Here is a 16,189-nt window from a genome sequence, read left to right on the forward strand (position 1 = left end):
TTCACATGAAAGTGTCATGACAAATTTACCCATTTTGACTTGAAAGAAGGAGGGACATATATTTTAAGTAAATATATAGCCCTAAATTCAGGTTCAGGCTAATTTACCCACTCCACTGTCTCCATGCTATTGCAGCTGTGTTATTTTCTGTTCCTGTCTGCCTACTTTTAAGTAACATGTTTGCATGTACACATAAGTATTTTAAAATACAATCAGGTTAGGTGGGAACAGGGATGTATGCATCATATTTTTCAGTATCCAGAATGCTGAGGGCTTTATAATCAAGATCCATCACCTTCTCTTCTAGGAAGGGCAGAAATTGCAAGTTACAGTGATTCAGTTTCCAAGGCTTTAGCTGTGTGAAATATTCCCAAATGCCTACATTTCTGCCTAGTGCCTAGAAAACAATTCATGTAGCTTTCATAAACTGAGAAATAACGTATATGTATGTTGTGGCCTATTTGTTTCTGTAAGATATGTAGAGATTTGGAACTTAAACAGTCTTTATAATGATTTAGAGCAATTCATTAATGCAGCAGCAGAAACCTATGCTTCTGTGTCTCACAATATGAAAGCAAAGAGGTACAGTGTCCCATTTCTCCTTTAGCAGAAGGACTTCATGTTCTAGTTTTTTCACAGGTAGTGTGAAGAGCAAGCTGTGCAATGTTATCTCTCCCCAGCTAACTGGGAATTTCTGAATCATGGGAAAGAGGTGTTCCAGATAAAAATGTACTGCCAAATGCTATTTTCTCTTAGTTGTCCAAGGGCTCATTGCAAGGTGAAGGTTCCCCAGTTTCTGAGGGAGGTCATTGGTACTGTTTGCTATTTTGACAGAGGGCTTCCTTCTACTGTATCCCTTGAACAGAACTTCAAAATGCCTCGTGAACATCTGTGGATGCTTTGATTGCAACATATGGGTATGTAGAAAATACTCTCGTCAACAGGTTTTAATCTATCCTGAGATGAACTGTTCTCAGTCTCACTGTTCACACTCTTTCATTTTGCATAAAAATAACTGGTTTGATGAAACAAACTGAAAAGAAGAATACATTTCTGTCCTGTTTGCTAGATCACAGCTGTGTGGTGACACTTCTCAGTATCAGTTTGTGCTGTAGAGGTCTTAGTTTTTAGGCTATTTTCCTGTGAAGGGGACAGTTGGGTTAAGATCTCTCTGGAAATGGTTGAATGCTGTTTCTCATATAATTTTCTATTCTCTGGGGGGGTTTTGCATGCACTCCTTTCTTCTTCTCCTACATTATAATGCCTAGGTGCTATTCCATAGTGATTCCAGCTCTGATGCGCTCAGAAAGCTCCAGCTTAAGACTTTATTCTTCTATGAGAATTCTAGCTTACTTGTAACAAACATTACTTTCAATCCTTCCTGTATGTGGATAAAAAAAAGCAACAACACTTATGAGTTCCAAAATGACAAAACTGAGGGAAATATTTCTATTGTCTCTTGAATCTCTCCTCTTTTTTTTTTTTTTTTTTTTTTTTTTTGCCTCAGGTATTGATTCTGAACATCTGGAAATGACAATGTGCCAACTAAATGGTTTGGTGTGTTGTTATTTTTTCAGAGGTGATAGTTTCTGCTTTTGCTATAGAAACTAGAAGAGTTTCTGTTTGAGTATTTAATAGTCTCGTAGTTGAAAGGAAAATAGTACCCATGGGATGACCTGTCCTTCAAGCAAGCCATTTATGGTGCTCAGTTACTAACATTTGTTTTAGTGTGTGTTCCAGGATGCTGACAATCTTTGGACTATTCATTCCCAGATAGAATATACTACCATCTTGCTATCATGAGTAGCTAGGGCTGCATTTTACTCATTGCCTGTGGCTTCTGAGAGATTCATTGTTCTTTTGACAATACTGAGAAATTAATTTGCACTATTTCATAGTGCCATGTCTCCCGTACTGCAAACTTCAAAAGGCATCAACTTAATGGCCAACACAAGTGCAGTGGAGTATGTTAAATTATATGTTTACAAACATATTGAAACTTGAAAGTAGAGAAAACAATTTATTTAACCTTAAAATAAATTTTAATAATAATAGAATAGCTTAGTTTATCTTGTCTTAACTTGTTTTTTTTTCAATTTATAAAAGACTGAAACTTAATTGACAATGATATAGACACAAAAATACTATTTGCTATGTTTTATTTTCTACAGTCTGGTTAAACGTAGCATGCAAATAATTGAATAAAAATACTTCTATATATATGACTTACTTTGAAATAATAATTATACCAGCAATGGATAAAAATTTTACCATGAAAGTTTAAATGAAGTATGACAAAAAAGAAGAGTAAACAATTTTTTAACCTGAAAATATTTGTTTTCCTGTTATCTGTCACATATTCCATTAATTTAATAATGTCATGGGCTCTGAAAACATATTTTCATACATTTTAGATTGTTCTTAAATTGTTAAAACATTTTTTTCTTTTGTAATAGATAATAATATGAAGAAGGTGTCAATAATTAAGAAAGTTGGATTGGTTGGAGAGGAATCTTGTATTTACAGAAGCTAGCCCACACTGTTCAGCACTCCGATGAAACCCACCTGACTTCCAGCCTGGTACCAGCTGACATATATTGCATGCATGGATGTAGGTTTTTATGAAGTTGAATGCTTTTCATCAACTTACCTAGCCAGATGAAGGCATATTTTGCACTACATTTGGTCATTCTTGTTCTTTCTAAATACAACCATTTGCAAAAATATGCACACATTTCCTTAAGGTTGCCAAGTGCATGCTAAATATTAACAAACAGAATGGATAATATGCAGATTGACAATTTTTTAAAGGCGTATCCTAATTTTAAAGAGCTATCATGATGTAATTCCTGTAGTTACTGCCCCTAGAAGGGAACTGGATGCTCCCAGGTATCTCACTCCAGTGAAATCTCAGCAGCCACCCGAAGGCAGTTGTACATCTCCTGTGGCAGGTCAGCCCGAGTGAGATTGTTTCCATCCAGGCGCAAATGTGTGATCTTGGAATAGGTCATTGGCCCAACAACCTTACAGAAGCTGCTCAATGGGAACTCTGAAACAAAGGGAACATGAGTAAAAGAAAGAATGAATAATTAGGACAAATAGGACAAACTCAGTATTTTTCTGCTTTTTTAAATTTTATTTTGAAATTGTGACCTTAAATTTATTCTACCATTTTTTCAGTATTTCACATATCCACTGATGTAGTTCCCCATGAGTTTACTGGAACTTCAGAGGCTTGTGTTAGGAGAGGTTCTTTCCATTAGTTGTGAGACACTCAGAATTTCAAACTGAGTTTTTGAAGGGCTGTGTGCTCCCAATACCCATTTGATTTTTAAGACTTGAGATTTTATATAGACATCTAATCTGGCATTTAGAAAAAAGTAAAAAAATGAATCTCCAGTAAAACCGGAGATGCAGAAGGAGGAATCAATCATGCTGGGTACGTTATGATGGAAGGGTAAAACAGTGCTACATAAGACATTAATGGAAGTAAAAAGTTTCCGGAGAAAGTAAAATCATGATACAGCCTTACTTTTAAGAACAGGCAGTCCAATGAGTGGCTGTGTCAAATATTATTTTGGATGTGTCATTTTGATTTACTAGTTGCAAAATGAAATTTGGGTCTGGGGTTGGGGAGGAGTTTTACATTTAAATTATATAGTTGAACCTTTCCAGAAGAGCAGGATTAGAAGGTGTGTATAAATGTAAAAATTTTTTATAAAAATATTTATATTTACTGTAATTTATCTATCATTATATCTGTAGTCTCTATTCAGTTGAAGTATTATTTGGTTCATATAACACCTAACAAGTCTTGAATGGAAAACTATGTCTTGTATCTTATGAGCAGTATTAACTAAGCTAGAAATCACATGAAGAGAAATTCTGTGTTCAGTATACATAAGCGCACACATATGCATATTATATGCCCCTATTATGCAGAGAAGATCTATTCTCAAGAGAGAACGTATGTAAATAAACCTGATGTCCCCTACATACCCCATTGTGTAATTCTGCAAAGATGTTATTTCATTCTCACTTGTGTTTCCTTTGAGTCAGACAGAGGGTTAGTCTATTGAAAAGCTCCATCACGACTTAAGTAGCAGTCTGAGAGGCTTGTTCTTCTTTGGGCCAGTGACATCAATTGCATTCACACAGAAATATTTTAAAGGGACTCCTTCAATGAACCCTTTCACCAGTATGCAGACAGATTTCATATCTTTAGTTGCTTTTAGGTTGCAAAGGACTAGCTCTCATAATTTCAGAGAAATCAAGGAAGGAAAACTGGATGCCATTTTAACTACCAATCATAGGTCATTCATGGATTTTTGAAAGCACTGCCTTATACATCTTTTCTACATGATTTGTTAACTCTTCCAAGAAAACGTGATGACCTGCATCATGCTGTAGTACTAAAGGAAGTGGAGGAAGTGTCTTTCATATCTCCACTTTAACCTCAATTAGATTCTTTCAGAACTGACATTGCAATAATCTGCTATCTTTGATGAAACATGGCTTGTGTAAACTAATTATGTTTTAGTGCTTAATGTACACTTTACGAAATGTACACCCATCTGTACAGGCAGCTCTTTAAAACATGAGAGCTTAGGTATTTTTTTGGACACAGAGATATGATGTTGAAGAATGGGTAAAGATTTGTGTATCTTTCATAAAATAAATTGTTTTGAGTAGGGATTAAGGAAAAAATATTTCAAATGTTAGATCTTGATCACCAATTTGATTAAAGCAAATAAAAACAATTTCCTAGATTTTGCAGATTGTACAGCCTTCTTTTGGAAGGGTAAGAGATAAAATGCACCCTTAATGGCACATTTATTGGGCAGTCCATATTGCAATATAGTATAATTTTAAGACTGCAGACTAATTCTGATACTCTTTTGATTTAGAATGTACCAGCTGAAGTGCACTGATGATTCTTGTGAGTTAGGATCATATAATCTGAGAGATGTTTATAAGATTAGATCTGTGTGGAATTCTGCTGAATGAAAACGTAAGTTCCTGAGACTTTGAACTTATTTGCTTGGCCTACAGGCTATGCCATTAACTGTTTAGGTTCAGTTTTCTGCAGATAGTTTGGGAGTAATTTGTAAAGATTAGAATAAACATGAATTCTAATATACATTTTTTTTCCATTTTCTTGTCATTCAGGAACAACATGGTAAGTATATTTTTGTTGAAGGTGGACATTTAAAAACTTTCTAAATTTACTTACTTGTTTTTTTTCCATATTGTGACTTTTGAGCATAAATACTAGCATTTGGTTGCAAAACAAGGTATGCTTATATAAGTTGGGTAGATGCTTAACTACTCGAAAGATGTAAACTTCATTCATATAAAGCACACAATTTATCTCTGTTACCAAAATACTCATCTGTGCTGACTATGAGACTGAAACCACTTTGGAAGTCGGTATAGATCTAGTCTTCACAGACATCAAAGGAACCCTGTCATGGACTTCAGTGGGATTTGGCTCCAATATTTGGTGCACACTGTTTGCATTTGGATTTATTTTTTTTATACAGTTCATATAATTGTCAGTCGTTAGAAGCATATTAAAAATATTTGTTTTCTAATTGCAGTCTCCAGTAGCAGAAAATAAGTGGGTCTTGTGAATTCACTTGATGTGCTGATACCTATATGATCTGTATGGGAACTGCAATTAGTGAGACTAGAGTACTGTTGCATAAAATATGTCAGTAGCTTACTTCCTCCTTTATTACAGTTATTAATGTTGCAGGTGTTAAAATGTCTTTCTGAATTTATACTACTCAGGTTCAGAGGCAATGTACTAGAATTTACCACTAGTGTGGCATTTTCCCAACACAGAATTCCTGCATGAGTCAAACACTGGAATAAGGGTTGGATGAAAATTGGATTTTCAGCTGAACAATTATTTTCTCACTAAAAGTGTGTGTTGCCATAAGAAATTCTAATATTAACAAATTATCTGAATATTTTAAATATCTGGAGAAAAAAAAATCAGGTATATCTCTCCTCTCCTCTCCAATACCTACAGAGCAAAATGGGACCATAGAAACACTTATTTTTTAGACAGAATTGACTTCGTACTACATGCTAGGTGAGAGTGTATCATCTCGTACATAAGTAGTGTAAGCAGCCTTTAGCTGAGAGGAAGATTAACTGTGCAAAGAATCCTTGTTCAGGTGTGCAATACAGTGGGCAATCCTAATGGGATCTGAAATCCCATAGTCATCCTTGCTGGTCTGTGGTCGCACAGTAATCATATGTAAGAAATTTCTGCACAGGCCATTGTGAAAAAATCCTGTTGGGATTGGTGGAGTGAACCAGATAAAAGGCCATCAAGCACCTCCAGAACTAACTCTATTTAGAATAAGTACAATTATGGTGTAGGTATTGATCCAGCCAATGGACTGGAGCAGAATATGTGGCCCCTTAGCTGTCCTCTGGCACACTTTCATATTCCCCCTTGTTATACTCCTTGCTGGGGTTTCATGTGGAAGCAGCAATTCTCTCCTTAATACTTTAAAAGTATAAAGGAAATATGGAGAAGCCTGCCTTCGGACCCTCTTCTTCTATCACTGAACCTCTTTGATTCCTGTACTTTTTTTCATCCTGCAGAGTTTCTTTTTGTCTTGAGGAGTCTGTAAAACAAGTGTGTGTGCATATATATATAAAAAAATATATATACACCTAGTGGCATCTTAAAGCATGGTAGCAAAGAACTGTTGTTATTAAACAGAAAATTCCACCCTTAAATTACTACTAATAAATATTAAATAAAAAGAAGTTACAGTTTAGGCTAAGGTATGGAGAAAGCAAAGGCTTTTATAAACCTATGCTCCTATGCTAGCTTGGAGATCCAACTAGTATCAAGTACAGTATATAGAGAATACAGTTTATACCAAACTTACATTCAACACAATGGATGTTCTTCAATTTATTAGTTAGAGATCAGAGGAGCTAGTCTGAATTTGTCTTCATTCCAGTTTGCTATCCACTTTGCCCATTACCCTCACATCACAGACAAAGATAGAACATACTAAAGTGAAGCCAATTCTGCTACAATTTTTTTATGTGTATATTCATCAACTCTTGTTCAAAAAGCTCAAAGTCACTCAAATGAGGGTATTTCTCACATAGGTAATTTTTTATGAATGTAGCAAGCCCAGGATGAAACTCATGGACAATAATTTAGAGAAATATTCCCTTTCTTTCTGGCAATGTCAAAAAGGTTGGAATCAGATTACTCTTTTTTAGACAAATATAAATCTTAATTTCTAGCCTAAAGGTACCTGAGAAAAAGGGAGACAGTAATAAATTAGGAACTCTGGAGAAATATATTTATGTTAGGTTTCAGTATTAGTGAAAGCTTTAAGCTATGTAAGCATAATCTGAAAGATTATACCTTTTGTACATTTTAGGACAAATTATCATTACCCCTAATACCGAAGTCTCTCTCTCGCAGTGTATGTGTACCATGGGCCATGGTATGGAAGGGAAGCTGGCCTTGCTTATAGTCATCCTTATGAAAATGTCTGGCAAATTATAATATTTTATTAAAAAAAGAAACTGGTCATTTGTTTGAGGCTCAAATACTCAAAGGTCAATCAATTTTTGGAAAGACTAAGCACTCACAACAGTAGGTCAGCTGTAATAAGTAGCGAACTGCAAAGGCTTTGATCACCCTGTATCTGGTACTGCATTAATCTGAAATGCTTATTGATAACTAAATTTTCTTTGACATTGTCAATTAGCATTTAGGGAACAAAATATTATGGCTGTGAAATTAGATAGTCAAGAAAATTTATTATTGAAGTCTGCTAGGTTTTATGGTTAAGCAAAACCCAGTAAATCAGAGTTCTCTTGCATCAGTCCATAGGGTAACAATGACAGTGTAGCAGTAGGCAGCGCACACCCACTCCTCACGCCATACCCCTCTGCTGCTGACCAGTACTCTGGAAATACAGCTTTCATTGAAAATTAAATTGTTGTCATAGTCCTTGACTCAGAAGTCCTTGGAAATGTGAATGGAAAGCAAACTCGGTACTTGGGTATCTTGCAGAAGGCTGAGAACAACCACTCTAGGCAGGGAATATTGCCTCTTATCTCATGGGAAATTAAACATCATAATTGTTAGCTCTTTTAGGAGAGGGAGAGTATTTGATAGAGTTCTACACGTCAGTGCATGTGGTCCCTCAGTTGGGAAGCATTAACTCTTTATTTTCCCTCATCGAAACAAGGCACTGAGATGTAATAACATTGAGAAAAATGTGAAGCATAGTAAATACAAAATATTTCAAAGATCTTGCCCTCTGTCTGGTAAGATCTGTGCTAAAATATTTGACTTTAAAGGCCACATCTGTATGGAGTTAGCTATGTATGGAATAGCTAACACTGATATCCTAAACCCTTGATGGATATAAGCAGGCAAATAGAAGAGCAAGTTTTATGGTTTACTTTATCCCTGCTAGCAAGATGATGTAAGCCATCAGAAACTGATGCAGAAACACTGTTATGTTTGACAGATCTGCCTCTCCATCAGGGACCATCACTGACAGAGGTGCAGCTGGAGAGCTTCTGATGTGATGGTGAGGCCCCTCCAGCTCTCCAACACCTCCTTCCCATCCCAGGATTAGGACAGCCCTGTAAAAGCCGTGTCCCAATAGAAACCTCTATGATCTCATGTAAAGTGTGACATTTATTGACTTCAGAAGTCAAATCAATTTTTTCAAATCATGACTGATTGGAGACAAGCTCACCACCTGGTCATACGATGTGGGAAATGGGAATGAAAAGAAAAAACAACAGGAACAGCTCTTTGGATTTAAAGATGGGTTTGAAGGGACGATGCATGAGAGAAGGGAAGAAAGAGAAAAAAGCAGAGACTTTGTGTCTTTTTCACTATCCCTTGTGCCTGATATCTTACGAATTTGTTGTCCTCTCCCTCTCTCCTTCCTCCAGCACTTTCACTGCCAGCCTCCTGAAAGGTTACACATACCACAGTCAGATCTTCAGCTGATTTCTGTCTCTTTTTGCTGACTTACAAATTCTAAACATCTTCCACACTGATCAAAATTTTCCCACTGTTTTTTACTCAATTGTATAAGACAACTCCATTGGCTTCTATGGAGCTACTCTAACATGAGATGAGAATTTAACCAATAATACCCACATTAGTATGAAAACAGAAATTTCTCTCTTTAAGGCTAATTTGAGTAGCTCTGATAACTGTCTTTTGACATTGATGTGGAGAATAGTCCCAGAAATGTGAGTGTGCTAACAGTCTAACCAGTACCATTTCTTCAGACTGGTTAATCTACTCTTTCAGATACTTGCATTGACCATCAATGTCTAGAGTGTGGCAAATATTAATGAAAATACACAGATTTAACTCACTGTTAATTTTGTTGACTTGGAGGTAGAAGTTTTCGAGGTTCTCACTGACGGTTGGAATGCTCTTCAGCTGATTGAAGGAGAGATCCAACTCAACCAGTGACGTGATATTGAAGACATTGCCTGGTATTCCAGAATCTGTTAATTTATTGTGGGATAAACGTAAATATTGCAGGGCTTTAAAACCTTGGAAGTACTCATCGGGAACATTGGAGATCTGGTTATTATCAAAATACAGCATGAGTAAGGAGTGAGGCAGTCCTGTTGGTAGCTTTGTAAGTCGATTGAAGCTTAAGTCAAGATACAAAAGTGAATTCAGGCCTTTAAATGCCCCAGAAATAGAATCTGCTTTCAGCTGGTTGTTCTGGAGGTGAATGACAGTCAGATTCACCAGCCCCTCAAGTGCACCAGGATTGACTTTTGTGATCTTGTTGTGACTTAATTGCAGGTCATCCAGAGTTTTGGGGAGTGGTCCAACAGCTTCAGTTAAATTGTTGTAGTTAATGTGAAGTTTCTTCAGATGCTTTAGTTTAGAGAAGACTCTTCCCTTAATTTTTGAATTTTCCAAGTGGTTGTGATCTAGGATCAGCCACTGTAGGTCTGTTACATTATCAAACGTGTTCTCTTCAATGCCCTCAATCATATTATTTCGAAGATAAAGGTATTTTATTCCACTTGGTACAATCGGAATGGTTTTCAGTTTAAGATTGTCACAATACATGGCAGTAGGGTAGCTTAAAGGACAATTACATTCTGGGGCACAGACTGCTGAAGAAGGCCCAAAAGGATCATAACCATAATCATCTGCAGGACCATAGTCATACTGGCAAAAAATGCCACTAATCAGTAACAAAAAGATGGGTAGGGAGTTTAAAGTCATCTTTGCAATGTGTCTTGTCCCTGTATGATGAAAGGGAATAAAGAAGTTATAACTTTATTTTTTTCTCTCTTTCAGCAATATTTGAAATTTTACCACATAAAGATTATAATTAGAAACTAATTAATTTAAGCTTCCTGTTTAACGCTATCAAGAAAAAAATTTAGTTTGATAGTATTGCATTGTTTCTACTATAAACTTACAGTCCTTGTCTTGTTACAATCTACCTTTGTAATGCAAAATTGCAGGCCATTCTGCTGTTGTAAGTAAAACATTCTTCATGTCTTCCTATATTCATTCATTAAGTCACAAGAAGGATGGTAAAGTCCATGGTTTTTAAACTTGGCACAGAAGAGTTTTCAGTTTTGATGAAGGCCATGTTCAGAGCTAGTTCTGCCATTTAAATTCTATCAAACATTCGTAATATACCAAATTGCCTCATATGTAAATAACGTGGCAATTTGACGTAAGTTTGAAAGAGCTGGGGAAGTTACAAACTCAGGGTAATGATCTGCTGTATAGCGTGTTGTTAAGATGCCTGTAGCTTCTCATGGGTCATGTCCACTAAAGTATGGTCCACTAAGTTTCATGTTCACTTAAAGAACAGACTAATAGACATACCTAGCATATTCTTCTGGATATGTCAAACAACCAGCACTGCATATGTGTGCACACGTATATCTAATATGGATCTACAGTGGATCTGAAATGACTGAATTTCAGATAGTGCAAATTCTATGTATAACAATAAATGTGTTGATTACATTGTATGACCATTATAAATCAATAGAACAATAAAGCACTGGCTTCACATAGTTGGTCTCTCAGTTCACGTACAGCAAAAGGATGTTCAGTGTCCTTGGGGATGTTTTGCTGTGATCCACTATAAGTGGTCTCACCTTACTTTTTAAGGGCATACCTTTCTCTTCAGATACTCCACAAGATGCTAATCTGTGACGGTTAATATCTTACTTTTATTTCTTACTACCTAGATAGATGTTGTGTTGGAAAAGTGGGTCTAGCATCACTGAAGTCAGCGAGCTTACTTTTCACCAGTAAAAGACAAGGCTCGGTCTACTCAACAACTGTTCGGAGAGTGAGATGATTAAGAAAATCATTAGAACCTTCTTGTTCTCAAGTAATTTCAGAAAGTATGTGAAGACTGTAAACAGACCACCAGACATTGATCTCAGATCTGGGCAATCTTCCAGCAGAGTAAGTCAGTCCTGCTATTGGCACTATTTAATGTTACACAGAGTACAGAGTTAAAATGCAGGGCCATAGCTAGAAAGTCTTCCCTAATTCTAAATTTCCTTTCTTTTATTGACTTGATAAAAGCCACATCACATTCTAGTCAGCTAATAATCTCAACTAAAGTACCTCTAGGCAAGCCTATTGATCTCATGCAGTACAGCATGAAGATTTTTTAAAAAAATGTTCTCATGTTATCTCCAGTTAATCACCCACAAAGTCCCTCTGCTAGATATTAAGCTGCTGTCCCCTGAATGAGGAGGACAATTGCATATCTTTTCCACGGTGTTGGTCTCGTCACGTTTACCTAATTACAAACCGTAGGACAGAGCCATTATTGGAATATGAGTTATCAGTGTAATTTCCTTTGTCTGTTCTTCATTACTGCATGAGAACATGCAAACTCAACCTTTAGTCCCCTGCTGCTATAAATAAGTACAGCTCCTCTGAAAGCAAAGACACTACAGTGACACAATTCAGCTCAAAATCTGGTCCTATTTAGGTACTAAACATTAAGGATGGGGGAACTAACTGCTTCTGTATTCAAAGTATAAGACTCAGTTTAATGAACTTCTTGAACTACGCTCTTTGGCCTTACAGTGACATTTTTACACATCTGCATAATTAGTCTTACTGATAAAGTAACACAAATATCCATTTTAAATTCAAATTCTATTGTTCTAGTTTTAAATTATATTTGTAATGATAAATTTTATTATTGATATCATAGGCTGACAGTTCTTTTAAATAGTATACAGCTCTGCAGGACCCTGGAAATAATTTTAAAAGTTAGATAACAAGTGTTTTGAATTATTTTATCAACAACATTTTAAGATATATAGGTGACAATTCTGTAGTGCAAGGACATATGATCATGTGTGTGACATAAAATAGCACAGTAAAGTACATATATAGTGTAGTTAACGTGTTTTATACATGGATTTCTCATTCACGTATCTAAATGTTTCTCTGTCAGAAGTGTAAAAGGTAAATAGATCGTGTACACATAATTGTTTGTTGCACTGAACTACATGAATCCAAAAGATAAAATCAGAATGCATTCTTAGATGTTTATCTAATAGCAGAAGCATGCTTGAACTAATTGCCTGTGTTTGTTCTAACCAGTTATGTTGTAAAATACCTGTGAAAATATTTGTGAAGCTGCTGAGGCAACTTGCCAAATCATACTCAATGGCAAATCCACAATTTTGGAAAAATGCTTACTACAGTAGAGTAGACAAACTATTCAAACTATTTTGGAGCTACTTTGATACTACGTTAATTCTAAAGTTGTTGTGAAACAAAACAAGTATAATCTTATCATTCAATCAGCCTTAAACTAAATATACCTTAATTCTGCAGCATAACATCTTACACAGTTTGCAAAAGATTTAATTTTTAAAAGTTTCAACAGTATATTGAAAATGTGGTTTTAAATTATATAAAAAATTCAAAATGCTTATGATTTTCTTATCATTGTTTACTTGATTAATTATTTAAATATCAGAATACCTTGTCGTTTTGTAAAATGAAGTAAAATTATTTAACAAATGGAGTCTCTGGAGCTCTTACTAATAGATTATGAATGAATAAGTAAGCAGTGAGTAGTCTTACAAATTTCTTTGTACTGTACATCGACTCTTCTTTTGAAGTAGAACAAAACAGACTGCAAAAAAGTGCAACACTGATGCACAAAATATGTGAGGTAGTTTTAGGAAAGTGAGAAAGTGAATCCACTAAGCAACTGTTGATTTGTGTTCAATCTACAAATTGGCAAACTTATCCTGACATGTTTTCACATTCCTATTACAGCTACATTTAAATAGCTGAACATTACGGTTAAAACATGCAACACTTACCTTACTGCCTTGAAGCTGCTTTCCTTAATTCCCAGAGCAGATGCAATAAGGGACTGTATCAACCAATATATGCTGTAAACAGTGTCAGGAGGTAAAACTCTGCCAGATCCTCTGTGTTACAAGAGGCGAAAAAAAAAAAAAAAAAAAAAAGCCCTAGTCACGCTGTTCTCTGAAGCTGCTATGTCATCATGGTGATCTTGTGGTGTGGCATGTACAAAAACGCAGCTCTTTAATGAAGTGCAGGTGGATACCATATTTTGTACAAGGACAACCCATCTGTTATTCCTGTGGGATGAGAGAATGATCAGTGTTTCACAAACCTGAGAAAGTTTAGACCACTAGCCATTTTTTACACAAGGAATTTTTGTATTTTAGAGGGAAAACATTTTAGATTGTAAAACAAATTACAAACAGACTTTTGTTTTCCAACTTATTTTATACTGCTAGACATGAGCTAACAAATAACACTCAAACCTCAATGCTGCTGTACTTCTTCAGCCAAATGACTCATTCATTTTTCTGCCTTTTTGTTTAACTATCTTATGTCCGCAGTAAAATAACCTTTAAAAAAGTTTTAGATTAAGGTTCAAAACCAAAGATGCAGGAATATCTTTGAATTATAACCTTTTCCACAACATTAAGTACAGAGTTAAAAGTTTCTTCCACAACGCATTGGAATTTATTTGGTCTGGAGATTTTCTTTGGTGATTGAATGTATGTTTAATAAAAACACATCCCAGGCATGGTTTTTCAGCAGTTACTGTAAACTCACTTCATACATTTGTTCGTTTTTGCACTTACAGCTTTCTCCTGCTTTTCAGAATCTGGAACTACTCAGCTTTACGTTGTCTGTTTCTTATTCCATGGATGTAGTTCAAGAATGCATCTTAAGGCTTGGATGAGATGTTATTTTCACCAGGCAATGCCAAAAAATAATGCACTAAGACAGTAACTGTTTAAAGTGGGTCTTAATGTTTCCATAAGAACTTTTCCTTATCTCTAAATGGTGGATGTCTTCCCTTTTTTTATGGGATGCAAGTTCTTTCTTATAAATCTGGATGGGGACAAATGTGAAATGTGCATATAGAAAGCATGCACAAGCCATTTTAAAGTATCTGGTGTATTTAACTGTATTTGACGGCAATGGTTTTGGGCACAGATCAAGGGGGTTTGCTTTATTTTGGTTTGTGGGGTTTTTTTCTGTTATCAACTTGCTATCTTTATGAAAAGTCGTAGTACAGGATGTGGCTGGGCTGGAGAACCCTATCATCTTCCTAAAGAAGAGGAGCCTGGATGTGGGCTCCCCCCAAAAATCTGCTGCTGATGCATCTGGGCCTCTGTGCCAGTGCAGGTTACTGGGAGCAGGGAAAGGCTTGGCATAATTCAGTGCCCTTCACTGAGAACTGCAAAGCTGCCAAATGATTACAGACCTCTATTGCTTCTTCAATAGCAAAATTGGCAAACAAATTTGCTCAAGACAGAGTGCCGAGTGCCACTGCAACCCATAGGGACTGAATGTTGTCTTTTGATGTTCTGACATCACACCTGTGCCCCTGGCGAGAGAGAACCGTTTACAGGTTAGGAAACATGCTGATGACAGACCATAACTACATTACTATTTGAATGATGCAAATAAGTGAATGTGAAGCAATGGGATTACGATAGTGAATTAAGCTAAGCAGGTGAAGAAGTGTGCATGGTATCAGAACTAGAAAAGTAGAAGTGGACAAAGCTGCTGTTGTTCTGCATGTGGACAAAGGGAGACCAGATGGAGTTTCTCATGCACCATATGATACTTATCTGAAAATTACTTCATTAGTTTCAGCTGACCAAGGAAACCTAAACTGTAGTCTTGACTGCAAATGAGGCAACAAGCAGGAGAATTCAGCAAAACATCAATTGGACTAAAGAAGAGATTTTTAATGTAGAGAGAGATGCCCCTTAAGGCAATAATGACGTTTGCTCTGTGGAAGAAGGCACAGCAAGCTGAGCAATGGAGCATAATATTTGTAAAGAGAATTTTAAAATTCACAGGAAAGGCACTAGTTGTGGCTTTTCTGATTAAAAATTTGTTTTGAAGGACAAATTATTATTATAATAAATTAATACATCTTTTGATCTTTCAGTAATAGATGTAGTTTAACATTTGCAATACAAGTAGAATTGTACACTGGCTGCAAATAGAGGATAGTGCAGAATTAATATGGGTTTGGCACAGGTATATTTATGCACCAGCTGTTTTTACATTGATTTCTGTAGGTTTGGTATACATCCTTTTTTTCATTCTATTAACTGAAATAAAAAGCATGCATATCTTTATAACTTGTAGAAAAATCTTATTAAACAAATATGATGATATTTTGCAATAAATGTATGGTAAAAGCTTGGGTCACAGAAAGTTCAGCTGAGACTTTTTCATTCATATATTTCCTGTTGTGCTTACTGTTTTAAATTAGCTCTATAAATTGCGTGGTCAAGATGAAGAATCATATGCCTTCCAAGAATAAGATATAAACCAATAGGTTTTCCCTTTTCATTAATAAGATTTTTGCCATCTCTCCATTCTGTTATTTAATATTGTCCCTTCAGCACTGTCCTGGTTTCAGCTGAGACCGAGTTAATTTTCTTTCTAGTAGCTAGTACAGTGCTGCATTTTGGGTTTAATATGAAAATAATGTTGATAGCACACTGAAGTTTTTAGCTGTTGCTAGGTAGTTGTAATGTCTGCACTAAGTCAAGGATTTTTCAGCTTCTCACTGTGCCCTGCCAGGTGCAGAAGAAGCTGGGAGAGCACAGCCAGGACAGC

The 16,189-nt window shown here is 35.9% G+C and overlaps 1 protein-coding gene across 1 annotated transcript; it reads right to left on the bottom strand.

Annotated features, from left to right (window-relative positions):
- Positions 1-2,007: 2,007 nt before the first annotated feature.
- Positions 2,008-13,752, bottom strand: LUM (lumican). Its single transcript, XM_010312353.2, has 3 exons — positions 13,384-13,752; positions 9,400-10,296; positions 2,008-3,049 (listed from the first exon to the last, which is right to left on the bottom strand). Exons 2-3 carry the CDS (start codon positions 10,274-10,276, stop codon positions 2,895-2,897), a joined length of 1,032 nt encoding a protein of 343 aa, XP_010310655.2. The 5' UTR covers positions 10,277-10,296; positions 13,384-13,752; the 3' UTR covers positions 2,008-2,894.
- Positions 13,753-16,189: the final 2,437 nt, after the last annotated feature.

The sequence above is a fragment of the Balearica regulorum genome, chromosome 1 (genome assembly GCF_011004875.1).
Source record: "Balearica regulorum gibbericeps isolate bBalReg1 chromosome 1, bBalReg1.pri, whole genome shotgun sequence".
NCBI classification, from domain to species: domain Eukaryota; kingdom Metazoa; phylum Chordata; class Aves; order Gruiformes; family Gruidae; genus Balearica; species Balearica regulorum.